The sequence below is a fragment of the Marmota marmota genome, unplaced genomic scaffold (assembly GCF_001458135.2).
Source record: "Marmota marmota marmota unplaced genomic scaffold, marMar, whole genome shotgun sequence".
Taxonomy (NCBI): Eukaryota; Metazoa; Chordata; class Mammalia; order Rodentia; family Sciuridae; genus Marmota; species Marmota marmota.
The window spans coordinates 7,446,095-7,472,879 of NW_026000048.1; the positions used below are offsets into that span (position 1 = coordinate 7,446,095).

The following is a 26,785-nucleotide window of genomic DNA, read 5'->3' on the forward strand; positions in this document are numbered from 1 at the left end:
TCACCTCAGTGTATATATCTCCTTCTTAATTGGTGTCCTCCATCCAATGTTCTGACATGCTTACTGACTATGTGACTGGGCTCTTGGTCCCTTTGACCCATTCAACTTTCCCTTCAGTTCTCATGATTCTTGTCTCCCTAGCTTACATCCATCCTGTGACTCACTATGAATTCCCAGGACACAGATTGACAAATATCAAGAACATAAAACACAAATATGTGGACAGGCTGTGAAAAAGCCATGCTAAGTGCAAAACTGTGGAACAATTATGTGAAAAGTAAACACAATTTACCAGCAAATTTAGATTGTATACACAAGGAAATGTCTAGAGGAAATGGAGTTGCCCCTCCCCAGACAGGGAGTGTGATGATATTCTTGCTTCTCTTTCACTTTCCCATAACTGTAAAGTCACCATGAGACTGGAGAGGGAAATTTTTGTTGCAAGAGCGAAGGGATTATAAAACCAGATGAAGCTTATTGTTGGGCATAGGTTTTTATTTGTGCGTGAGGAGATTGGATGTAGAGCTAGAGGGTCCAGAGGGGAGAAGGCAGGGGTTTCCTCAGGTGTATGGGGAAGAAGGACTAAGGGAAAATTTCCATCTCTTCCTATTGTGTGGCTCAGCTGCCGAGGAAAGAAAAGCAAAATGAGCATCAAGGCAAAGTTTTGACCAATAATTAGACTGTATGTTGGGGGAAGTTTCATATATGCTACATACTTCAAAAACCTAAGCTGTGGACGGAATGCAAAGGGGCAAATTATTCCAATACCCCTGACTGAATCTGACCTCTGAGATTCCATTCTCCCACCTGACCCCAAACTTGGTTCTGTTTTGTTATAGGTATTTTCTTCCAGTCTAGCATCTCCCTCAAACTACCATATCTTCTTCTGCATGGCTCAGAGTCCTCAGTCCCTATATCTCCCTGCTCCTCTCAGCCAAGCACAGGCACAGCACATCAGAAATGAGCTCAGTCCCTCCTCCTGGTTGCCATCTTATTCACTCAGCCTTGTGTATACAAGTCACAGATGTGCTGAGGACAGGTGCCTGGTAACCACTCACTTGCTGACTTAGGTTTGGTTCATCAGATGGTTCTTCTACAAGTTAAGAATCTGACATGGCATACCTGTGGGTGTGCAATGGACCAAATATTGATGTCTCCCAAAAGCCACATATTGAAATCCAACATACCACGGTGACGGTATTAGGAGGTACTGGAGGTAGTCAGGTCATGAGAAGAGAGTCCTCATGATTGGAATTGGTGACCTTATAAGAAAGTCCAGAGGGCTAGCTATTCTCTTCTACCTTATAAGGACACAGTGGGAAGGTGCTGTCCGTGAACCAGGATGTGGGCCCTCACCAGACACTAACTCCACTGCCACCTTGATCATGGACTTCCTGGCTCCAAAACTGTGAGAAATAAACTTCTATTGTTTACAACCACCGAATCCATGGTACTCTGGGGCAGCTGGGACAGACTATGACAGATGCTTATACTATTAGATACATCTTATCCATCTTTCTAACCTCAGTTGAGCAATTAGCATCTGTTGTCATTAGGCAGACTGGTGGAACTTGCATTATGACCACATCCTAGCAAAAGTGGAATTTCAGAGAATTAGAAAAAGTGTCTCAATCAGCAAACATGAGAACTTTCTTTCCTGTCACCCCAACTCAGAGAGATGGCTGATCCCAGAGGGTCCTTGGAGGTCCAGGACACTAAATCCAAGAGTTCATTCAGAGGAACAATGGCTTCAAGAAGCAGACCTGCCTGAGTCAGACACAAGAAGAGCCCAACAAGTGCCAAATCATAACACAATGCCTAAGGAAGTGACTGAGACCTGGCCTTGGCCCACCCTGGATCTCTGGCTTAAAGATGCAGGTCTGCTATCTGGAACTCCAAACACCCTCTCTAACATTTTCTCCCTCCCATTCTCCTCACCACACTGGATACATTAGACAGATAGCATCAAGCAGGTCTCATGCTCCAAACTCTCTGCAACATGCAAAAACTGCTTCTAGAGGTCCTGGCAGGTGGTCACATGAATGGTGGTCATCCCAAAATGGGAAATGCCACCCCATAGGCAGGCCACCACCACTGAAAAGTAGTTTCAATTGCTCAAAGGGACTTTGGTTTTTTTGACCCTTACTGGAATCTCTTCATTCACTAGAGAACTGACTAGTCACAAGCATATGACCCTCTTCCACCTCCAGTACATCTGGGGCTCAATCCTGCCTTCTCACCATCTCTTTCTTTCCCTCTCCCCAGCCCCGCTGACCTCCTCCTATGAGGCCCAGTCTCTCCTCTGTCCCTAAAGGAATCTCATCCATACTGTAGCTACAACTCCCCTTGAGGGGTTTCCCAGGTCCACCTCTCCAGGACTGACTTCTCCCCAGGCTTTCCTTCCCCATGCCTTATCACCATACCATCACTTCCAGTGTAACCTGCTGAAAACCCAGTGCATAATATTCTTTATCTCAAACCAGCTCCTCCTTTAGAATTCTGTACTTCTGTCCCCAGTTCTGCAATCTTAAGAATCTTTCTTGTTACTCTCCTGCTCCCCAACATCCAGCGTGTGTCCGACTGCAGGGTTGTGGGCATCTCCTCAGAGAGGCTTTATCTGGGGGGATCCCGTGCAGCTTGACTCTCACCGTGTCCCTCCAGAAGCTTCTGCCAAGTGCCTCTGGGTTATCACTCTCTCACACTCCCTTATGGGACAGTTCTTTGATTAGATGGTTGTATATTCAATCACCACCCTAAATGCGTTCTGTTCTATTTTATTTGAGTCCCATGTTTTGTAGGAAAGTCCTTCTCCCCACACCTCACTCAAGCCCATTGAGAGTTGGGCAAACTTCTAAGCTGCCTTCCTATAGCAGTGAGTGAAGTTTTTTCTGTTATTTCACTGAAGATGTGGTCCTTCAAAGGAACCAGCTCTAGGCAAGGGTCAGAAGGCCCAAGGCCTCATCTGCTATTCCCACGTGGGCTTAAAGCCCCAGGCCTGGGATGTGGACACTGACACTCTCCTCGGGGGACATCACTAACTATGGTGGTCAGCATTTGCTCTTCAGTGCCCTTTCCAATCTTAGACTCTGATGTTCTTCACTTGTTACAGCTCAGCCCTGCTCTTAAAAGACTTCTTTCAAGGAACAAGGAAGCCAGACAAATTTTCATGTTATCCAATCCAAAATATTACCGAAACCTTCAGAGATTCTAGTATTCATTTTCTTTGGGGGAGGGCGGGGGTTCTAGGAATTGAACTCAGGGGCACTCGACCACTGAGCCACATCCCCAGCCCTATTTTGTATTTCATTTAGAGACAGGGTCTCACTGGGTTGCTTAGCGTCTCGCTTTCTGAGGCTGGCTTTGAACTTGCAATCCTCCTGCCTCAGCCTCCAGAGGCACTGGGATTACAGGCATGTGCCACCACGTCCAGCTAAATTCATTCTGGTTTCCGCTCTTTCTTTATGTATTTCCTCAACCAAGAGCTCACTCATTCCCTTTCTGACAAGAAATCTGCATCTCATCTCCAAGGACTAGACCAGTTCCTACCTATTCCACCTCCATCATTTATCTTTTGATACCTCAGCTCTTCCTCTTCCCTAAATTTCTTTCCACTCTCTACATGACAGAACAGGTTTGAATAATTGTGACTGTTCTGTGTTTTCCCCAGAAAAATCCTAAAGTCCTTTATTACAGTGAGTCGACTTTCTTGAAAATACTACCTCTGTGTTTTTATACATGTGATCCCTCTGTCTGCACCGATCCTTCCCCCCCTCTCTCATCCCATCCACTTGACTAACTTCTGCGAGACCTTTGAGACTACTCAACTATGTCCCTCAAGAGACAGTCACCCCCACTCCCACCCCTAGAACTGGTCACCACCTCACTGCACAATGACTTGGCCTTCCACGTACCTCCATTATATGGAGTACTTTATATATAATTTTTGTCTGACTCTCTCTTCTTCTCTGGCCTTCTTGAGACAATAGGCTCTGTGTTATTTTTCCTTGATTCCCCTATGCCTCGCACCTCGCCCACAGCATACAATCATTTGTCTCATTCTTGGAGAATCTGAAGTTCAGAGTCAAAGCCAAGCTGGAAACAGGGGGGAGAGTCAGATGTCTTGGACAAGAGAAGGGGGTGGCTGTGCTTTCTGGCATTGGTAGCTCACCCAGTTGGAATTTCAATCAGCCAGCCAAGGCTATGCAATCCCCTGAACAACCAAGTGTCCCGACACTCCGATAAGCCCTTCCAGGTTTGTTATCTCACTTGATTCTCTTTGACTCATTGAGTTTATCTCATCTTTACTTGTAGCAAAGTTTCCTTTCAGCCTCTATCTAGCCTTTGACAGAAAATTTTGGCAATCCCAATTCGAGACAAGACTGCAAAATCAGGAAACCAGAAAGGGAGATGCCAGAAAATGCCAGAAAAGCATTTACTGTATCCATGCTTCAGAGGGTTTCAAGGAGCCTGCAACCTGAGCAGGTGAAGTGCTGGAGCCCTTTGGCTCCACACTGGTCTTCTCTGCATGACAGCTCACCTGGGGCTTGTGTTCAGAGACACTCGGTGCTTTTTAAGCATGATCTCATTTAGGTACATCGTAATTACCTTGACCATTTTCTTTTCAACAAAATTGGGTGCCTCTAGTTTATTTGAAATTTTCTGTATCATCATTGTGGGAGGGCAATGTTTCCCTAAAGCTAAAGATTCAAATTCTCATTGATGGCCTGGGGAAACAATATTTTGCCCTCTGCTCATCATATATTACTTCATGTTCTGAGTCAAAGACAAAAAAACACCAGTTTTAACACCATCTTCTGCATCCTGCCCCAAGCCTCAGATCTCTATGTTTAATATATTTCAAACAATCATCTCCTAGGGGCGATATTTTGACAAGGGTCACCTGTTAGACAGAATAAGTACTTTCCACTGAAAAAAACCTCTACCCACACACGAATTAGTCACTACTCTGGACGAGGGGTGAGCCAACTGTGGTCCAGGAGCAGAATCCAGGCTGCTTGCTGTGTTTAACAAATAAAGTTTTACTGGTACACAGTCATGGCTCTTTCTTTGCAAATGATCTATGGCAGCTCTTGTTGAGTCGAGTAGTTACAACAGAAACCACCTTGCCTGCAAAGCCCTAAGAGATTTACTATTAGTTATTTTATAGAAAGTTTGTCCAACCAGAAAGAGGGAAGTTGACTCTTGTTATTCCCTGGAGCCATGTTTATAGATGTTTAAAACGGGGTCCAGGACCTGGACACCCAAAGCTTCCTGTTGACTTGTATCTGAATGACAACCAGCAGTGCTCATTCTCAAATGCCTCCACACTCACATCCCTCAGGCCCTTTCTGAGAGACTCAGTTTGTCCTGAGAACTCTCCCCTCTGACCAGAGGCCCTTCTGGATTCCCCTGCGTGTTCCGAGCATTCCTCCTGCTGCCCAGGGACACCATCACATGAAAGCTACTTCCTGCACATCCTCATAGCGTCAAGAATCTTCCCTTTCAGCATACAATGGGCCCACGTGTTCTTGAAGAGGAGGGCTAGAATGAATCTGCACTATGGGTCATCACTGGACTTCACGATCACTCCTAGAGCCTCACTCTGTACCTCCACTGTCCCTACACTTGGAGTCAATCTGTCCCATCCAAATTGTGAATGGGAAAGAAGCCTTTAAATGCCCAGGTATGCTTAAATAATGCCCAGCATTTAATTAATAAAATGCTACTCACTAATTCTATGGATCAGAGCAGAACGGTTCCATTAGTTTTTTTCCCCGCAACATGCTGCTGCTGGCGGAAGACCCAGGATAGGTGACTTTTGTGTGAGCTCACCTGAGATGCACAGCATTCTCTCTCACGCTCCTTGGCAACAAGAGTGGGTGGAGCCTCTGAGCTTGAGAGATGGTCTGAGGTTTTGTAATGGTTCACATCTAATGTATGGTGAAGAGCTTTAGGGTGGAGTTGACTTGCGCTTGAATCCTAGCTTTTTACTTCATGTACCTTTGTGTATTTCAGCATAGCTACAACAACATCCTGACCATCACCTGTCCACCTATAGAAAGGAGATAGCAACGCCTACTTCACTGGGTTGCCGAAAGGTAACATGGGAAAAATAAGCACTGTGACCAGTGCTTTAGTATGTACTGATAACTCAATTATATTTACTGTGCCTTAAAACCTGTGAGGTGAATTTAAAGTCCTTGTGCTGGTATAGTCTCAGCAAATATCCTGACCTACTATGCGTTAGGTGCTGTGCTAAGAGCTGGGAATACATACTACAATGATCAAAAAACATGATGACCCCAGACCCAAGCAGCTTGCAGATTATTTAACAGTACAAGTTAAAATGTCCAAATCCTTAGAATCCCAATTTTGAACAGTGAAGTAGAAACTGACCTAGAGGATAAGGTGAATCCATGAATGACATACAAGCAGCACGCAGATCACCGTCCTCTACTCCATTAGTTCTAACTTACCTTCATTTTAATTTTGCAATGACAAATAAGAAACACCATGCTTGGGACTGGGCCTGTGGCTCAGTGTTAAAGGGCTTGCTCAGCATGTGTGAGGCATTGGTTCTCAGCACCGCATATAAATAAATAAAGCCCATCAACAACTAAAAATAAATATTAATTTTTTTTAAAAAAGAAACACCTTGCTTGTTCTCTATCCTTTGATATTCTCAACCAAATTAAATAGATAAAGACAAATTTCCCAAAGCTACTAGGGTTGGTGCAGAATGGCAGAGTGTGGGAACAGGTTTGGAGAAAGTTACAACATACAAAACGCCTAGTAAATGATCCATTAGTCACTGTGTGGTTACCAAAGAGGTTCCTCGGCCATGCTCCTTAATATGAAAACATGAGTAGTAGAAGTAATTACACAGGCTAAGGGAAGAAAAGAGAAAAAAAATGTGGGCTTTGGCCAAGGAAAAACGTATTCAACAGACAGGATGTTATCCTTGATGTTCCAAAGGCCGTGCATGTCAACAATGCCCGTGCCTTCAGCCTGCGACTAACAAGGGGAAAAGAGTCAACCCTGGTCACATGTCCCTCCTTTGTGCTGCTCTTCTCAGCTCCTGCTCTCCCTGAGTTTTACAAGCTCAAATAGTGAGGCAGAAATCTTGCCTGACCCAGCACCAGAGCCACCACCTCTCAACAGATTCATCTGGAAAAACGTGGGAGAGAAAAAACAAAGTCAAGTGCCAACAACCATGTCATGGCAGACTCTGTCCCTGCTCTCCTGCTGGGGAAACCCTGGTTTCCAGACTCACTTTCCACTGGATTAGGACAGGAAGCAGAAAGTGCCAGATGTGCATGGCTTCAGGGGCTCCTAAGGGCTGCTATGGCCCTTACCGAGTGGATACATCAAGGTTAAGTGATCTTACAATTTATAAGCCAATTGTTCATGTAATTATTCAGTATATATGCCCAACTATATGCCCTATATTGTGATAAGTACTTTAAAGTCAGTCAAGCCCATCAAACATGATGGAAGCCAAAACATCCAAAATCACAGTGAATGATTCTTAGTAAAATCCAAGGGGACTGTGACAAATGTCACACGTTGCCAAGTTTGTTGACACAGTATGAAAACGCTGTGCTTGGGGCAACTGTCCTCTGCTCTGAAGACACAGCATCATACACAAGATGGTCCAAGAGCCAGCAGAGCTTTTTACTTAGTGCTGTGGCCTGAGAGAAGCTGAGAATTGCGAAAGTAGTAGTTTTTGAAACCACTCAATGCAGCAAGGGGCTTTAGGAATGGCTCAGACATGTGTTTGGCTGGTCCAGGGTGATTCTCTTGGACAGAAGCCAGGCTGCAGCTAAGAGCCAGCAAAGCACATGCCAGACTGTCAGTGACTAGCATCCAGGAATGAAGGAAGAGGGAGGATGACAAAGGGTCTGGTATGTGTCATCGCACTGCTGTTACAGAAAGTAGGAAATCCCGCCTGCTGCAGCCTTCTCAACCAGGTCTTGAAAGGGGTCAGTGCCCTGACCTTGTACCTATGTGCACTTCTCTGCTGCTGCACATGACAGGGCTGCCTTACAACATGTTCCATGTCTAGAGGTGCCATGGCACCATTGGTTCATAGGCTTCAGAGTTGGATCTCAGAATGAGGCTGACCCTGCTACTCACCACCCATTACCTACCTGTGCTGAACCTCAGTTTCACCATAGATTCAATGCAAATGATTACAGAAATTAAATATCCCCTTATTACTTAATTCACATAAAACCACAGCATAATAAATACCATGTGAAAATGCTCCAGGATTTTTTTTAAAGAGGTGTTGAAACTATTTTATGAGTGACAATAAATTTAGGAGATGGTGATTTATCTCATGGGCTTGTTTGTTTTTGTACCAAGGATTAAATCCAAGGCTAACCATTGAGCCACATCCCCAGCCTTTTTTTATTTTTATTTTGAGACAGGATCTCACTAAATTGCTTAGGGCCTCACCAAGTTGCTGAGGCTGGCCTCAAACTTGCAATTCTCCTGTTTCAAGCCTCCCAAGTTGGATTACAGCCTGCACCACCTCACCTGGCTCATAGGTTTTCTCTGTATAATTGGGGGCAGGAATTATCTTTTGGGGAGTTACTTGGTAAGAAAATTCTTGATCATTGTCCTGTCAGATGGGGAAGAAGATGATTGTGTATTGGAATGAACTGGGTTTGGAGTCAGTCCCCGAAGTGACTCAAGCATGGGAGCCATGAGTGTTTCAAGCTGCAGCAGCCTGTGGGTAATTAATGGGCTCTGGGTGGAGGGACAGTGGGACTGATGAAGAACTTCCCACTTTGGAACTGCTTAACACTTTATTGGGAAATAATCCAAATATTATCATTGTGTTGAGTTCTACACATGCATGCTATTGAAAGTGTCATTATTAATAATTTACACTATTTACAGTTTGAAACCATGAAGATAAAAACAGTATTTCTTTACATTTGCATTAAATATACTTGACCCTTTTCCCATGATCTCACAGAATCCTCTTATTTCTTCTGGACTGTTTCACATTCTTTGCTTATTTTCATGTGTAGGATTACCTTTTTGTGATCTGGAATAGCTCATTTATATTCATGATCAACTCCTCTGTCTTTCTCCTGCCTACAACTTACCAATTTTTTCTTGACTTTTAGACTTTTAATTTACCATAATTTCACGATATTTTATTGACCCTTGCTTTTAAAATTTACAACAGTTTAATATTTTTATGCAACTCAAGTTATTGTGGGTTTTTTTCCTTATAATTACTTTCATTGTTTTTAGGCTTAAAAGTACCCCCCATTTAAAAATTAATTAAAAATGTCCCTGTATTTTCATACATATCTTTGGGCATGGTTATTCTGATAATAGGCTTAAATGTTATAAATTGGTTCAGCCTTTATAGAAAATGTATTTGTAATATGTATCAAAACACACTAATGAGTTGTCATTCTTTGCCCCAGTAATTCTACTTCTAAGAATCTAACAAGAAAATGACTGGGCATGTGGTCAAGGATTTCTACACAAAGACACTCATCCCAGTGGTGTTTGTAATAGCAAAAAAATGAGAATAATTTAAGAGTCTCTCATGTGTGGGGTAAATATTATACAGCTACACTATCTCATGTGGTAACCATTAGCTATTCAAATTTAAACTTATTGAAATTAAATAAAATAAAAAATTCAGTTTCCTGGTTGCAATAGCCACATTTCACATGTTCAACAGCTATATGTGATGAGTGGCTACCAGATTTGACAGCATAGGGATGGAATATTTCTGTTCTCATAGAAGTTTCTATTAGGTAGTACTGCTCCATGACCATTAAAATCAGGTTTTTAAAGAATATTTAATAACAAGATGCATTCAAGATATGATGGTAAACAAAAGTATCAGAATACAAAATATATGGTGATAACAGGGATTTAGGTTGGTTTTAGTAACTTTCTTCATTAAGTTAAATTAGTTCAGAGGAAACCCAAACCCTGTCCTCATGATACAGAAAGAGAAAGAGGAAAGAAAATCCAAGACACATAGATGCTCAAGAATTAAATGAAATACATGGAGAAATCTACCATATGACACCTACTTAGTAACTGTTTATTGATTGAAGATACAAGTGGGAAATGTCATGCTAGATTACACAAAAGACCGATTAGCACAGTATTCTGTGGCCAACAATAGTTTTGGTTGTCCTACCAATGTTCATTATGTAGCCACCAAAGTCACAAATACAACTTGGGCAGCAAATGGCACTTAAGAACTTATATAAAGCAAAAAACCTTTCAGAATACTTTCTACATATGGAAAGACCATGAAGCCTCTCCAAAACATCAATAAATAATTACATACTATGAAAGAGTACTTCACTATGGTGTGATTGAAACTTCGGGAAAAACTTGAGAAAACTACAGGCAATTTGGCCCCAGTCTTCCCACTGAGAATATCTCAAAAGCCAGAGAAAATGTATTTATTTAAATTTTGAAATCGTGTTTCAGTAATCTCAAGCACTCCAACTTTGAGCCATCTGGGTTCCCAGAAAAATCTTGAGCCCAGAATAAGGTCTGAAGAATCCCAGATTACGCGCTTAACAGAAACAAGTCAAAACTTTCTCTAGAAGAACACACCATAATACCAGGGCTCAATACAGTTTTACCAACAATTTCTAAAATTTAATGTTCATAATTCAATCAAAGATATCCAGTCACATAAGGCAAGAAGATGAGAGAGAATAAAAACAGCCCCTAAGAGGCTCCAAAGTTTAGATTTATTAGACACAGACTTTAAGAACATTACTGTACTTGGGAAAATTTTAAAAACATTATTAAAAAAAACTTTGTAAAATAACTGAAAATTCTTTTAAAAATGACTAGACAGATTTGAGAAATATTTGAAAACAAATAGGATTTCTAAAGCTAAAAAGTACAATAACCAAAATAACTCAAGAGATGAGTCTAACAATCACTTAGACATATCTGAACAGAGTATTTGTGAACTGGAAGATAGGTATGAAATGAAGCATGGGTAAGTTGGAATATATAAAAGAGAATGTGGAAAACAGAGAAGAATAAAAACTCTAACATTGGAATCACACATGGAAAAGTGAACTTCCGAGATTATGACTGAGAACATAATGAATCCACAAATTCAGGAGGTTCTATGAACTTCAGGCAGAATAAATAGAAAGAAATTCACCCTAAAATCACCATGTTAAAATGATAGAAAACTAAAGACAAAGGAAAATCTTAAAAGTAGTCAATAATTAAAATTCCCTTAGAGGAAAAACAGTTTAAGTTTTTACTGACTTTTTCAATAGCAAAAATGGAAGCCAGAAGACAATGGAAGCCAACCTAAAATTCCATATCCAGTAAAAATGCACTTGAAAAAAATGAAGGGAAGTAAATAATTCTCTGGCCAACAAAAACTGGGAGAATTCTTCACAAAAAACCTACAATGTTAAAGATTTTAACACGATTAATGGATGATCTTCAGGCAAAAGGAAAGTACTTTTAGACAGAAGATCAAGAATGAGAAGTTATACACCATTCATGTATGATGGGTCAAAATGCATTCCACCGTCACGTAGAATTAGAATTTAAAAAAAGATACAGGAAAGAAGGAAAAGCAATAAAAATGGAAGAGTTGGCAAAATAAACTTGAATGAGATGTGATGTTGAAGAGGAATACAGAGCTATTTTTCAGGGTGAGGTTAACTTTTGCCTATATTAATTAGAACTCATATTTAGCTATACTCTGATGAAAAATATTTAAAGCAATTTTACCATAAAAAAGATCTGTCAATCTTCTATCAAAGATCTGTCAATTTACTGCATGATTCTAAAAATACAAATGATCCAAGAAATCATTTATAAAGTAATAGTCAACTGAGAAAAATATTTGCAATACTTCATTAGCTGTAATAGAGTCCATTACATATGGAGTGGGATCTATGGTGGAAACAGGTGGATATGGGTTCTTAAGAGCTTTGAGGTACTATTTAACACATCAGGTTGTATATATACGATTAGTTAAAAAATAGTTAATGAATTTAAAAAGAAAAGATAAAGACCTCACTCAATTTTTAATGAATCGTAGAGTTATAAATGATCTGGCATCCTGTAGCTCTCAATTCACCTTATAAAAGTTGTGGATATATTACAAATAGCCCAAATGATATTTATGATACCAAAGTAAGATAAGGAATCATCTTTTCTAATGATTTGTTTTTTAAAAAAATGTAAATAGTTGTATTTTCAGGATAACTTAATTTCTCAGCAGAGTACATGGCCCCTTAATCCCTTTCAGCCCTGGAATTTTAAGATTCACTGCAAATTCTGTGAAAATATCAATCCTGAATTATGGAGACCTGAATTCCTTATTCTAAGGCTATGCCAGGGGGACTTCCAATGATCCTACTCTGTTATTCTCCAAGGAATCATCACTGAGCAGAATCATTCTGTGGACAATGGCTGTGTGGTTGAGTGGTCCTCTCAGTGTATTCCTTTGTCTCACGTTATCCACTCTGCCAGTGCCCTATGTCAAGGTGTTTCTACAGCATGTCCCTCTGCTCTCTTAAAAACCAACATGCTAGAACAATGGTTTACATCCATGGCTTAAATTAATCAATTAGGAATGTTCTCTGTGGTTAGGAATAGCTGCATGATAAAGCAGATATCTGGCAGCAACTGAAATTTTATTCACAAGGCAGATCACTGTCCCAGAAAAACCTGAGACAGGAAAAAAATAGGCAGGTGGCACTCACTTACCTGCCGGAGTTTGGTTCCCACCATAGAGGCACTGGTGTCAAGAACAAAAACCACATTCTTGGGCAAAGGAGGAAGGTCTTTGGGAGCAAAGTAGTGCACAAAATAGCCATTTAGAACCTGGTAAGGAAAAACAAAGTAAAAAATGGTAGTACTCAGAGTAGGGAGGAAAATTATCCAAAATAGTTAATCTATGGAGCTTTTAAAACTAAGATGGCATGAAATAGTCTAGGGTCACATTCCACACCCAAAGCAAAATTATCTGTGGCTCTGATCCCTCTAAGGGAACCAGATGCTAATCAATCCCTATAAGGATAGAATCATCCCTTTAAAATTTATTGATCAGTGGATTGAGAGTGTAAGTACAGAGTGCTTGTCTAGCATGAGTGAGACCCTGGATTTAAATCCCCAGCACTGAAAAAAGAAAGTATTGATCATGACAACCCATTCAACTTTAACTATCTGTCTCATTCTGACCTTGCCACGTGTGAATCCTACTTTTTTCATTATCTAGTTTTTATCAAGCATTGTACGCATTGAGACATCAAGGTTGTCAACATTCTGGATGCACATTAATATATTTTAATATTCCCACCCTGTCTCTGGAGCAATAAAACCTAAAAGGAAATAAGCTGTGGAACAGTCTCCTTTAATTAAAATTGAAGATGAACTAAAATTCCAACCTCATCTAAAACACCACAGGGAAAATTACATTTTAGATTTCATTAGCTGTCCAGATTACTGGAGCAGGAAATAGGTACCCTCAGCTTCCAGCAAGGATCATCTCTAGTTTCTTTGAAGACATATTTTGGGGTAAAACAAATTTACAAAGAACCAAAAAGAGCTTTTGCCCTTAGCTAAATATCAAAATCAATAGTTCTGAGTCTAACAAAAAGCTACCAATATGAAATAGCAACACAAAGCCTGGTACCTGGATGTCTCCAATGCTCTTTTCTCTATTGACATCATATCGAATGATGAAATCTCCCAAAATTCCATTCTGGGCAATCTTGGCTTGTTGTACCACAGTAGGCTTAAAAACGACCTTGGCAAAAGTTTCATTTTGGTTGATAGCAGTAGAAGGAGGTGGCCCCAAATCATCTGCAGATAACACATTAACATCATAAATAACAATATAAAAGTATTTCCCTAAAAAGAAGTAAGAGTCAATATTGTATAAACAAAGAGGGTTAGACTTCATCTTACTGCAGGTGTACAGATCATATAACCTTCTGAGACTTTGTGTTACTAACATACCACAATGTAAGAGATATGCTATCGTATATTTCACTGTTATGGCTCCTTTCTGAACCTTTTATGAAAATTGTTAAAATGCACAAAAGTAGAAAGAATAGCAATATGAACCCCCTATGTATCCATCACTCAACTGAAACAATTAGCAACATTCTGCCAATTGCTTGTATCTACTTTTATTTCAGCTTTTTTCTAGATCATTTTATAACAAATTTCAGACATCATATTCCATCCAAATATTTCAGTAACAAAAGAATATTTTCCTATCATAACTACAAAACCATTATCACAAGTAACAAAGATAATGCTTGATGTCTTATTATTGTCTAATACTCAGTCTTAAAGTTCTCTTAAAAATGTCATGGTGTGGTTGATTTGTCTGAATCAGGTTCAAAACAAAATCCCCACATCATATTTGGTTAATGTTTCTTAGAATGTCTTTAAATCTCAAGTGTCCCTTCCCTCTATATCTCTTCTTTTTGAAATATGTGTGTGTGTGTGTGTGTGTGTGTGTGTTATGATGTTATGGTGTGGATATGAAGAACAGTCAGTGCCGCAGTCCGGCTGCAGCAAAATAACTGGGGGGTGACGAGCAACTTGTGTACGTTGATACAGCAGGAGTGGGAGCCATTTATTGCAGGACAGGAGCAGTATTTATACATTCCACACAGCTTATCTTAATTAGCATAAACTAGATACATCAGTCAACCAATAAGAAATCTCCACACTTAAGGGCTCGCTGGCGTTACTTCACAAACCACTCCCTCTGGCATTTTGCCAGGCGCCATCCAGACTTGTTTACAGACCCTAACATTTCTCTGGCAAAATGCCAGGCGCCATCCTGACTTGTTTACAGACTCTAACAAGTCAGAGGTGAAATGACTGGATTATGTGAGCTATCCTATTTTGAAAGGATCAACTATAGGCAAGGGGGGGCGTGGCTAGAGGAGGTCACTGGGGGTGTGTGTCCTGGAAAGGTGAATCTTTCCTGTAGCACTTAGTCCCACCCCACCTCTCTGCTTCTTTGCTACCTTGAGAGGAGCAGCTTCCCTCCAGCACATCCTTCCCCCATGATGTACTGCCTCATCTCAGGCTCAGAGCAATGGAATTGGCCATCTATGGAATGAAAACTCTGAAACCATGAGCCCCAAATGAGTTTTTCCTTAAGTTGTTCTTGCTGGGTATTTCGGTCACAGTGATGCCAAACCTAACTAAAACTATACACACACACATACATATATACATACATATATATCCTGCTCATTGAACTTGTTCCTCTCTTCTGCTGACACTGTAATATTTGGAGGAGCTATTAAAAAAATATTGATGCCCAGGCCCATAGAGTCTCATTAAATTGTTCTGAGATGAAGACTAGGCATTAGGTCTTTGAAAAACTGCCCATGTGATTCAAATGTGCAGTTAGTGGTGAGCACCACCGCTCAATCCCCTGTGTTCACTGGTGTTCTGGAAGTCAGAGCTGGAAGCTTGATTATTCAGGTTTGATGCTACTGAACTACTTCATAGGTGATGAAGATTTCATAGGTGAAGTATCTTCATGGAACACCTTCTAGGTGATGGCAAGCTCTTTCTACTCCATCACACTAGATGGTACACAATATCTCCCTGTCTACTTTTAGTGGTACCAATAATGACAACATGCAGGTGTTGTGGGCCTGACCCTCATCCCCTTAAAAAGTTCAGACATTCTGCAGTGATAGTACACTTAATACTTTTACCAATGACTGATGAAAGCTAGGTCCACTAATTCATTAGATCTACAAAATGATGACTTCAAATTCTGTCATTTCTTCCACATGGAAGAATTAGTCCATAAAGAAAGCCTTTCACTCATGAATCATTCAGTTGCCCTAACACACTCTTGTCCAGGAAGCATATGGTTGTTTAAAAAAAAAAAAATCCCCAAAGTTTTCCCCAAAGTGAGTCTTAGGATACGAATTAGAATTACAAAAAGATTATCAGAAGAATGAATTTTGTGTAATTTATTTAAAACTAGCACAATGAGATATTAAGCAAAGAGAATCCCATTTTTACTTCTGAGCTTCAGTTCCTACTAGAACACAAGAACTATTTAGCAGACTACCACGGTTATAAGTGCAAACAATACCAGCCTATGTACTTAGCAATAAAAACCCATATTTTGAAATATGAATGCATCATAAGTAGTATAAAAATAAGATTTAAAATAAAAATAAGATTTCCTAGTCAAAATGAAAATAAGAATTCTTAATCATAAGTATATGTGCAGGGATTTTTTTATCCATATATGGAATCAAAGCCAGGTTTAAATTGCTATAAGTGTCTGATTATTTTTGAAAATCTATTCAAGTTGATAACATGGAATAGGCTGACCACTAATTTCCCATCTTCAATTAGCAGAATAAAAAAAGGAAATGAAGCATAAATGGCCCCAGTAATTTGTACTTAAGAATAAACTTCTATCTGCTAAGGGTTTATTAGACACTAAAGTCAAAGGAAGTTTAAACACTTCCTTCAACAGAGCAGACAGTTATTTTTCAGAGACAATTTAGGTGTAACCTTAACAGGAACCTCAGGACTAAACTGATTCTATTATTTGCATTTAACAAGGGCAGGGATTTTGGAAGTGATCAGAGAGTTTGCAAAATATAGTTTTTTTTTTTAAAGAAAAAGAAATCACAGAAGAAACAAACTCCTTCCAACAAATCTTTTCATTTGAAGGAGTTAGAAAAAATCAAGATGGCACATTGACAAGTGTCCCCATGCAGTTTACTGGCACAGCTGAAGAAGCCTCAGGACCATCACATAATAGGAAGAAAAAGAGGGCTGAAAATGGAAAGGCCCTTGAAGAGAGGAAACTGTAGTTCTCTGGGATCAATGTCACCATGGTGACCACTGGTAAAGCACCAAGAATGAGAGTCATAACAACATGTAGCTAAGAGCTCAGGGTCATAAGTCAGAAGGACTAACATTCAAATACTGATTCCACTTCTTATTAGCTGTGAGACCTTTTGCACATTACTGAGCCTTAGTTTCTTATCTCTACAACAAATTAATAGGAGTGCCAATATAACATTATTGACCAGATGAAGTGACATAAGGTATTTGGCACCATTCTGGTTCATGGTAAGCAGTCATGCCAGCTAACAACCTTAAACATATACAAAATAGAAGAAGGAATTAAATAGAAGACTGTAAGGTATGTCAAACTTGGGATACTACATAGCAATAAAAATGAAAGGCTCACTATTGCTATTGACAACATGGTTGAATCTCATGGTCATGTTGATTGAAAACACCAAATACAAAACCGTGTATCTTCTACACATCCATTGACATGAAGTTTAAGAGCAAACATACTTGCTGGCTCACAGCAACTGAAGTACACCCATTGTTCCTTTGGTGGATTGGTACTGACTGGAAAGAACACAAAGGAAATTCTGGGGTGATGAAAATGTCCTGAATCTTGACGTGGAAGGTAGGTAGTTGTATGGATATGTTTATATACAATCACTCATCAAGCTGTACACAAAATATTAGTATACTTTATTCTGTTTCCCAGAATCTCTTAAGGTTTGAACTTGGGAGCCAGATGGCAGAATAGTCTGAACAGGCATGGAACCTATTATAATTGGCCAAACAAACACCTGTTTTTTTTTTTCCCTTGGGTAAACATGTTAGTGTAGGCATTTATATGGAGACTAGGTGTATCCAGAGAAATCCCAGCTGGCAGAAATTGGACCAGGCACAGAGTTGTGGGGCAGCACTTTTCAGCACGGTACTAGCCAACTGTAAGATGTTTATTGGTGCAGGCAGCTCTCACCACTCAGCTCATTAGAGGTGTTTGAGAAAACCCTGCAGTAATCACCTGCAAGGACCGTGGTAGAGGGGACATCGTAGTGTGACCTTGCCCCAGCAGCAGCAGCACCACCTGGAAGCTGGCTAGAAGTTCCAGTTCTTGAACCCACCCTAGAAACTGCAAGTCTGAAGCTGGGAATGGGACTCAGCAATGTGTGTTTTTAACAAGCCCTCCAAATGATTCCAGTTTCTGCTTAGAAAATAGACATGTTCCTTACACACAGTTGATGCGTCTTACATATAAAAAATTGCCGATAAAATTTGTTGTATGTAATTAGGCAGTGCTTAGATTATCTCTAAGATTCTGCAATAATTAGATTTGATTCTTCTTTATGCTGCCAGCGTGTACCTACTTTGTCTTGCTTCAGATCTCTCTCATGAAAATGTTTCTTACAAGTACCCTGAATTAATACATTCATGGTCGAATGAAAGTACTAGGGATTAAAAAGTATAATTTTTCTCTTCATAATTCATTTGACTAGGCTCTTTGATATGGACCATGAGAAAGGATAGTGTATTATTATTTTCGCTTCCTATTGACCTCGGTGTTTGTTCATTCATGATGAAAATTCATGAGCTTCATCTAAATGGGCTTATTTTACATGAAGAGTGGAGTGATTCTTGATCTGATTACGCACCAAGAAGCTGAGCTCTTGATGCATTTGCCCGTTAAGCACCAGTTAGTAAAAGTGACCAAATGAATTTTCCATTACCTATTTTTTAAAAAAATCTACAGAGAATAATTCCCAGAGTCATATCTCTAGAAAGTAAAATCCCCTTTTTGGGGGGGAAGGAGGATCTGCTAATTATGTTAGTATAGGTTCTTCTTAGAGCTACTGACCAAAACCCCAAAGCACAACAATGCTGCTTCGCCTTCTTTAGTGGGAACGGTGTTCACACTGCGGACAGCCACATGGTGTTTCCTGGGCACAATGGGCTGTATTAGCAGGGCACTTGGCATTCTGGGACATGTTCCACAGACAATGAGGAGCACTGGGGAAGAGTGTGCAATGCGAACAGAGGAGGGGAGCATCTGACCTACTTTTCTAATGAGTGTCCTGTCTCTTTCCTCCTCTTTGTTTCCTTTCCTTCTTGCCCACTTGCTTGGGGGAAGGAGCCAACTTTGGTGGCTGCTCCGATGGGGGAGGCTGAGTCTCATATGGTCTTCCTGTTTTAATTCAGACATTGGTGGTCTCTTGCAAGATACACCCGGGGGCCCATGACTGCATGCAGCAGGCCCTGATTTCTCCGCCCACTGGCTCCTCTCAGCCTCTCAGGCCACCAGTGTCCTGTGAGGCTCTATTCCTATTGACAGCCTAGTCTTCCAGAAAGAAGCAGGTGTCACCTTTGGAAAACACCTTATACCAAAGTGGGCTTGAGAGTTACAGACTCCAAATGACTGGCTTAATCCTTCTAAGCCTCTGTTCCACATCTGTTAAACTGGAGTTGTGCCACAATCATGGGATCATTGTTGGGATTTAGTGAGATCACACAGCCAAAGGTGCTGAGCCTGGTGCCTGGTACCATAACGGCTGCTCACTCCACACACATATCCCCATCCCACCCTGCAGAAGTCACTTCTTGTACTCTTGGTCTATCATCAAAAAGCAACTTATGGGGAAAAAAATACTCTTTGATGACATACAGTTTACATTTTACCAAAACAATTTTCTCTTCATCACTAAAAGCTTGGTAAAAGCAATCAGTCAAGTCAGACACATCATAACAAACATTTGTAACAAAGAATTCAAGATTGTTTATATGAAGAACAATCTTTATAAAATATGATAAAGATATGCCCTAGAGACACCTGAAACGATCTGCAGAATTTTGCATGTAGAAGCATATGTACAATTTTTTTTTCTAAAGAGAGGATCCTTAGCTTTCACTATATCTTCCAAGGAGTCCAAAGAAAGTTAGAAATCACAACTATAAGTGCTATTAAATATTCATCTCTCTGATTCTATCTTGTAATGACAAATCATGCGCTCGCGCTCTCTCTCTCTCTCTCTCTCTCTCTCTATATATATATATATATGGTACACACAAGGTTTGGAGAGAATAAATTTATGCCCTTATTCTAGAGCAAAGATGTTATACACAAATATTTTCTTCCTAGACAATGATGGGGAAATAAAAGGGAGACAGTTGTTACATAAACTATCTAAAGGTGGAAAGATTCCGGAGCCGAGAACCATGCTCAAGGACATTAGCTGGAAGCTACACGCTTTTGGGTCCACAGACAGAGGGATTTCCTGGCCTCTGTTTCCTGTGGGCTTGGGTTTGGCTACTCTCTGTGAAAAGCAGCCACCACCTGGGGCTTTTACAAAAGGATTTCCAAACAAACACTGCCTGCTCATTTCCCCCTTGGAAAGAGGCTAAATTGTTTATATTTGTTTATGTACCAGCTCACCTGGAATCCAATGAGGCAATTTCTTAAATTTAGGGCAGTCAAAAGTACTGTGTGTATTAGGCAACTATCCTTTGGTGGTGGCAATAAAGACAAAATTCATGCAAATCAGCACAGCTTTGGAGGAGACACTAGTAACACTGAAGCAATATAGAGGGGAAAAATTGGTTAGTTCATAAATTTATTACATACAGTTCTCTTATTGGAAAGGACCCCTCCCCAATATTGATGATTGGTATTTTACTTGCTTTGGGGAAAACAGCATCATGTAGATATGATAGCAATATATGGAATAGAATAAAAATGCAATTTTACAGCTGACAGGATTCAAATTTGACTCTTATAATTAAGCAACGTTTGCCCAGATGTCTTAGCATATTAGCTTTCTTCACTATTTATTCAATGTACTTTCTTCCTAAATAACACATTACCAAGTTTCAGCTTCCATATTTGACCAACTTCTCAAGCCAGACTCTGCATGAAAACATGTGCAAATCCTTCAGCAGATGCGCCTGTCCTAATGGCAGCTAACTCTCAAAATAGGTACTATCCCTGCCTGACAGCATCCTTCGTCCACTGGGAATCTAATACCTGCTTGAAGGATTTTAAATGGAGCCACATGAAATCCTTCAAAAGCTGTGCTATAGCACCAAAGAAATATGAGATTAAGAGATTTCTGTTAAAGTCCTTTACATTGTCCTTTCGAAGGCAGACCGAACAAGGCTTAGTCATTGAGAAAAACTGGGTGACATTTTATAGATTCAATCATACAGCAGTTTTGTTTTCTTATTATTCAAAACTTCCAACTCTACACATCCATTAGGATGGCCACTATCCAAAGAAACAGAAATTAACAAGTGTTGAGAATATGAAGAAATGAGAACACTTGTGTACTATTCATGGGAATGAAAAATGGCGCAGGGGCTATCGAAAATGGTATGGTGGTCCCTCAAAACACCAAAAACAGAATTATCACATGATCCAGCACTTCCACTTATGGGTATGTCCAAAGGAATTGAAAGCAGGATCTCAAAAAGATATCTGCATGCTCACATTCACTGCAGTATTACTCACAAGACCTACTGGCTGGGGATGTAGCTCAGTGGTAGAGCATTTTCTTAGAATTCATGAAGCTCTGGGCTTGATCCCCACCACTGGGGAAAGAAAAAAAAAGATCCAAGAAAATGGAAGCAAATCCAAGTGTCTGTTAACACAAATGGATAAACAAAATATAATTAAAAGGAGAGAAATTTTGACACAACATGGTTGAACAGTGAGGACATGCCAAGTGAAATAAATCAACCACAGTAAGACAGATACTGAGAGATTCCACTTAAAAGAGGTATCTAAAGTTCAGAAACACAGAAAGCAGGATGGGGGCTGCTGGGGGCTGCAGGGAGAGAGAACAGTAGTTGTTTAATGCACACAGAGCTTCGGTTTGGGACAATGAAGACGTCTAGGAGATCAGCCGAACAACAATGGAAATGTACTTAGCACCAATGAACTGCACACTGAGAACTGGTGAAGGCAACACATTTTACGTTATGTGCTTTTTTATCACAATTAAAAACTTTAAAAAAAAATCTATTACTGACTCTGGTTTTTCAAGGACAGTGAACATGTCGTAGCCACCTTTAGATTCCAGGCATCTGGTTCAGTGCTGGGAACGCAGCAAGAGCTCAAGACAGGCCTGATGGACAGATAGCGAGAAAAGGACCAACATGTCAGTAAGCAGCTGGGAAAGATGGTCAGAGAAGCCCTTCAAGAGAATGGAAGCCTCATCGTGAAAGTGTCACATCCCCTGGACAACCTCTGGCTCCAGCCACAGCTGTGGTAGACAGTAACCACCTCACACAGCAGGTCAAGATAACAGGAAACAGGAAAAAGCAAAGAGTGCAGTCTCATAGGGCTGCCCCTCTCCATCAGGCCAAAGAGAGGAGGCCCAAGCCCCCTGTGACAATCTCCCAGGTCTCTCTGACCATCTTGCTCCCAGGTGTCCCTGGCCAGACTGCCGTGGATGTCAGAACACACAAGATAATGTGGGGGCTTGCACACTGACATTACGGAACAAAACAAAACCAACTCTGGAGCCAAATGATTCATACCTGAACAATTTCTGTGCTGAACAATGTTGGAAACTCTCACACAACAACAAAATTGTTTCCTGGCAAATATACAGAGATTTTAGAGGCAAAACAGGGCCATGCCTTTCCAGCTGCCGCGTGGAGACTGGAGCCAGGGGAGGAACGCAGTACAAGGGCCTTAATGGTGAATCACAATGCAGCCCTTTAATAAGGGAGAGAGGCCAGATTTAGAAAATCAAAATACAGGATGTCCAGTTACATCTGAATTTCAAATGATGAATAACTTTTTAGTATGTCCCAAATATTGCATGACACATATTATTTATCTGAAATACAAATGTAACAAGGTATCCTGCATTTTATCTGGCAACCCTAGAAAAGCGGTATTTATCTAGATTTTTGGAACCAGAGTCTTCTGGAACAAAGGTGAATTATTAATTCTCTCCTCTAATTCCTCCTTCAAAACAAGGTAAGAGTTAAGCCTAAAATGAAGCAAAATTCACCAAGGTAAGCCAGGAAAGGGTTGAAAACCCAGTAGCACTTTCATTGTCAATAATTATTTAGCCCTTGGTTCATTGAACAAACGTTTATTGAGCACTTACTGTATCCCAGACACAATCTTAGGGGTCTGAGGATACAGCCCCCAAAGAGCCCTGACAGCACAGAGCCATGGTGTGAAGGTATTAAAGAAAGACATAAGTAAAGTTTGAAACAGATTCTATTCAACTCCTCATTAGGCATCTATGAAGTGCAAGACACTGTGTTCATCTCAGGTCAGTGGTGACTTGATCTTGCAGGGGAATGTGGCCTGTTTTTCAGGACAGCTGTAGCGTCTTTACATTCACCTTCCAACAAAGAGTAATGAAGCTGTTGCCAGTACCTCCCTTTGTGCTCATTAAGCTTTTGTTAAGGATTATGTGAAAGCCAAAATTTTATAGACAGAGTACATCAGGGTGATATGATTAAAATGCAAGCCACACATCAAGTTCCACCTACTCTGATCATTTGCTTTCCCAGGCATGTAAATGACGCACAGCTAAGTGCCCAAGAGCACAAGAAACTGGCTTCCAGGGCATGGAGAGAGAAGGTATCACAATCTAGGATACAACCCTTTCCTTTAAACTCAGGTGAAGCTCACAGAACAACAACAACAAAAATAACCATTTTCAGGTGTACAATTTGGTGACATTTAGTATATTCATAAAATTGTACATTCACCACCTCTATTAAGTTCCAGAACATTTCTACCACCACCAAAAAAATTCTACAACCATTAAGCTATCATTCCTCATTCCTTCCTCCCCGCAGCCCTGGCAACCTCCAATCTGCTTTTTGTGTGTGTGGATTTGCCTACTCTGGACATTTCAAATAACTGGAATAGTACAGCCTGTGACCTTCTGAATCTGCTTCTTTCACTTCGCATAATGTTTTCAAGGTCCATATTGTAACATAAATTTGTGCTTCCTTTCTTTCATGCCTGGATAATATTCCTCATGTCCATATTCCACATTTCATTTATCCTTATACCTGTTGATGCACCTGCAAATGTACTAAAAAGCACTGAACCCTGCACTTAAAATGGGCAAATGTTATAAAGGTCTATAAAGGATGGAGTCATTAGAACCATACCTGCAGAGAGGCAGAAAAATATTCAGCATTATTCTTTTACTTTATGAATCACTAAAAATTTTTAAAGTCCATATAAATTTTTAAGTTATTCATGTAAAAGCAGAATTGCAACCTAAAAATACAGCTCCCTAGAAACTATCTCCCTCCCCGCACCAACAACACTAATTCACCTAGCTGGGGTGGGCTTGGCCATTTGGATTTATTTTTCAACCTCTCAAGGTTACTATTAGAAAAAGTCAAGTTTGAGAGTCACTGATGTAAAGCCAAATGAGGACTAAAACAGGTAAGGTCTCTTACTTCTCACTTTATTTTATTTATCTAACCACTGGTCATTATGGATCTGTCATAGTGAAAATTTACACATATATTAACTCTTTTAATAATCTTGAAATTATAATGTTTTAGTTTCCAAATTATCTCAATTAACTTTTACATTGAGAAAGGATTTGTTAATTTATAATTCAATAGATGTGGATCCAATTCTGATTCATCTAGCAAGGAAACTGAGGCAAAGATAGATCATCTTGCTGGTTTTTTTAATATTTATTTTTTAGTTGTAGTTGGACACAACAATTTTATTTATTTATTTTTATGTGGTGCTGAGGATCAAACCCAGGGCCTCACACATAGTAGGTGAGTGCTGTACTGCTGAGCCACAATCCCAGCCCGATCATTTTGCTTTTAACCTTAAAAAATGTTTAAATTTAACTGGGAAGAGATATGGAATTTGGATTCATGCCCCAGAAGTTTAAAATATTCTGTTCAGTGAGAATATAGTACAGTACAATGGCTAAGGGCATGAACTTGGAGTCAGATGGATCTGTTTACATTCTGTCTCCATTAATAATCAAGTATGAGACACTGTCCATATAGCTGGACCACGTCAATCCTTAGTTTCTTCATAAATCAAGTGAGGATTAAAAGAACCTGATCTAAGAGGGTCTTATAAAAAGACGGAATGAGCTAACATGTATGCCAAGTGCTTAGTCTAGTACCACACACAGTAACCCCATCCAGATGCAGCCTTCAAGATGAAGCCAGGTCCACTGGTCAGAGGTTAGCTTAGACAAATTGCAGAAGTCTGATTTCTTAACCACAGCCAGATCTACCAGAGTCATGTTCTGCCTTGGAGCACATTCACACAGTTACAGCTCGTGATCTGGTGCAGGCCCAACCCCCAGTTTGATCTCTACCCTGTATTTCTTTTGGAAACATGCAACACTGTCCAGACAAAAATCACAACATCCTGTGCTTCACACTGCTGGGGCTACCATTTTGCAAGAAAAATAACAGCTGAGCTCAAAAAGATGGGAATGAAGAACAGCAACAAGGGAATCAATCCACTGCACCTGGCTCTGAGATGCACTTGTGAAACCACCACGTTCTGGAAGGCAAAGTATCTGCCTGGGTATGAAGAGCTAAAAAAACAATTTAAAAAAAAAATAAAAATAAACAGATCCCAAGAGATCAATGGTCTGGAAAAACTCCTGTGAATTCTCACAGGGCCTGAACGTAAACAGTGAGCAATGTTTTAAACAACAATTGCAATTCATTACCCCCTCCAAGAATAACACACATACGAATAGCACAACATGTACACACACACACATGCACGCACATTTACACCACAACACATTCATACACACACCACATTTATACACACATGTACACACACATGCACCACAATATGTACACACACACATGAACACAACATGTACGCACATATACATATACATTACAAAATGTACACAGCTATGAAGAATCACGGTGGTTCAGAAAATTAGGCAAAAGCACACACATTGCTGACTAGCACAGCTGCCCTCAGAACCTCCTACAGGCACATTCACTGACCCCGTGTCACCCAGAGCACTTCAGATACCCCACTCCCTGTACAAGATCCTACCAACTCAGAGAGTAGTCTTTCCCCTAAAAAAATGTTTCTGTCATTTGGCCTTCTAAGTTACGATTAGAGAAATGAATTTTTAAAACATTCCTGGCTATTTGTTTGGTTTTTCTTCTCTGATTTGAACACTCAGTGATGTGCTATGTAAAAGGCACTGGGTTAAATCCCTCAAGGAGATGCACAGGCCTGCTTCAAAGCCACCTATGAGCTTTAACAGGGGGGTGAGATGTGCAGAGAATGATAGTAAATATAAGGTGATCATAATAATGACAACAAAAACAATCCTGAGCAGTTACCAAGCTCTACTCTGGACCAGAGGCTGTACATACAATGCACCTTGCCATGGCCCACTGTATGGGTGTGCAAGCTGACTTCCAGGGGTGCCGTAGTTTTTTCACGAGTAGTCAAAAACTGAGCTAAAATCCACTAACCACATGACTACCACCAACATGACATGAGAATGACTGCTGTATCTCAATCCATTTCTGAATGCCAGAGACCCTGGCAATGGCTTTGCTGTATCAGTGGGTATCAAGTTCAGGGTTTGGAGTCAACACACAACAAGGACCTGAGTGTCCCAGAGCCAGGGAATGCACAGTCCCTGAGGGTGAACGACTTCTCAATATAAAGTCTTTAAACTGTGGGCTGGGGTGGGGAACATACTTCCCTTCTGTTTGCTCTTCCTTATACCAACTCTAGGCCTTAAATAATTTTGAAAAATGTTAAATGCCTATATTCTTTTATTCCACTTATCTAGTCATTTCTCTCCTTACCTTCCAATGTCATTCACAATTTTCAATGTCATGATTGCCTGAAATCGTGTCATTCCAAATCTGTTAAAATTTTTTTAATATATCTGTCTCATCATCCAATTTGACAATAAACTTTACTGATATATTAACT

The 26,785-nt window shown here is 40.2% G+C and overlaps 1 protein-coding gene across 2 annotated transcripts in view; it reads right to left on the reverse strand.

Moving 5' to 3' along the window:
• Itih5 (inter-alpha-trypsin inhibitor heavy chain 5) overlaps positions 1 to 26,785 on the reverse strand; it is an 81,654-nt gene that overhangs the window by 29,014 nt on the left and 25,855 nt on the right. For both annotated transcript variants that reach the window (XM_015495187.2, XM_048812651.1), the window contains exons 6-7: positions 13,679 to 13,848; positions 12,751 to 12,867 (exon numbers count right to left, since the gene is read on the reverse strand). In XM_015495187.2, coding sequence (XP_015350673.1) covers positions 12,751 to 12,867; positions 13,679 to 13,848 — 287 coding nt within the window. The remainder of the gene's footprint in view (positions 1 to 12,750; positions 12,868 to 13,678; positions 13,849 to 26,785) is intronic.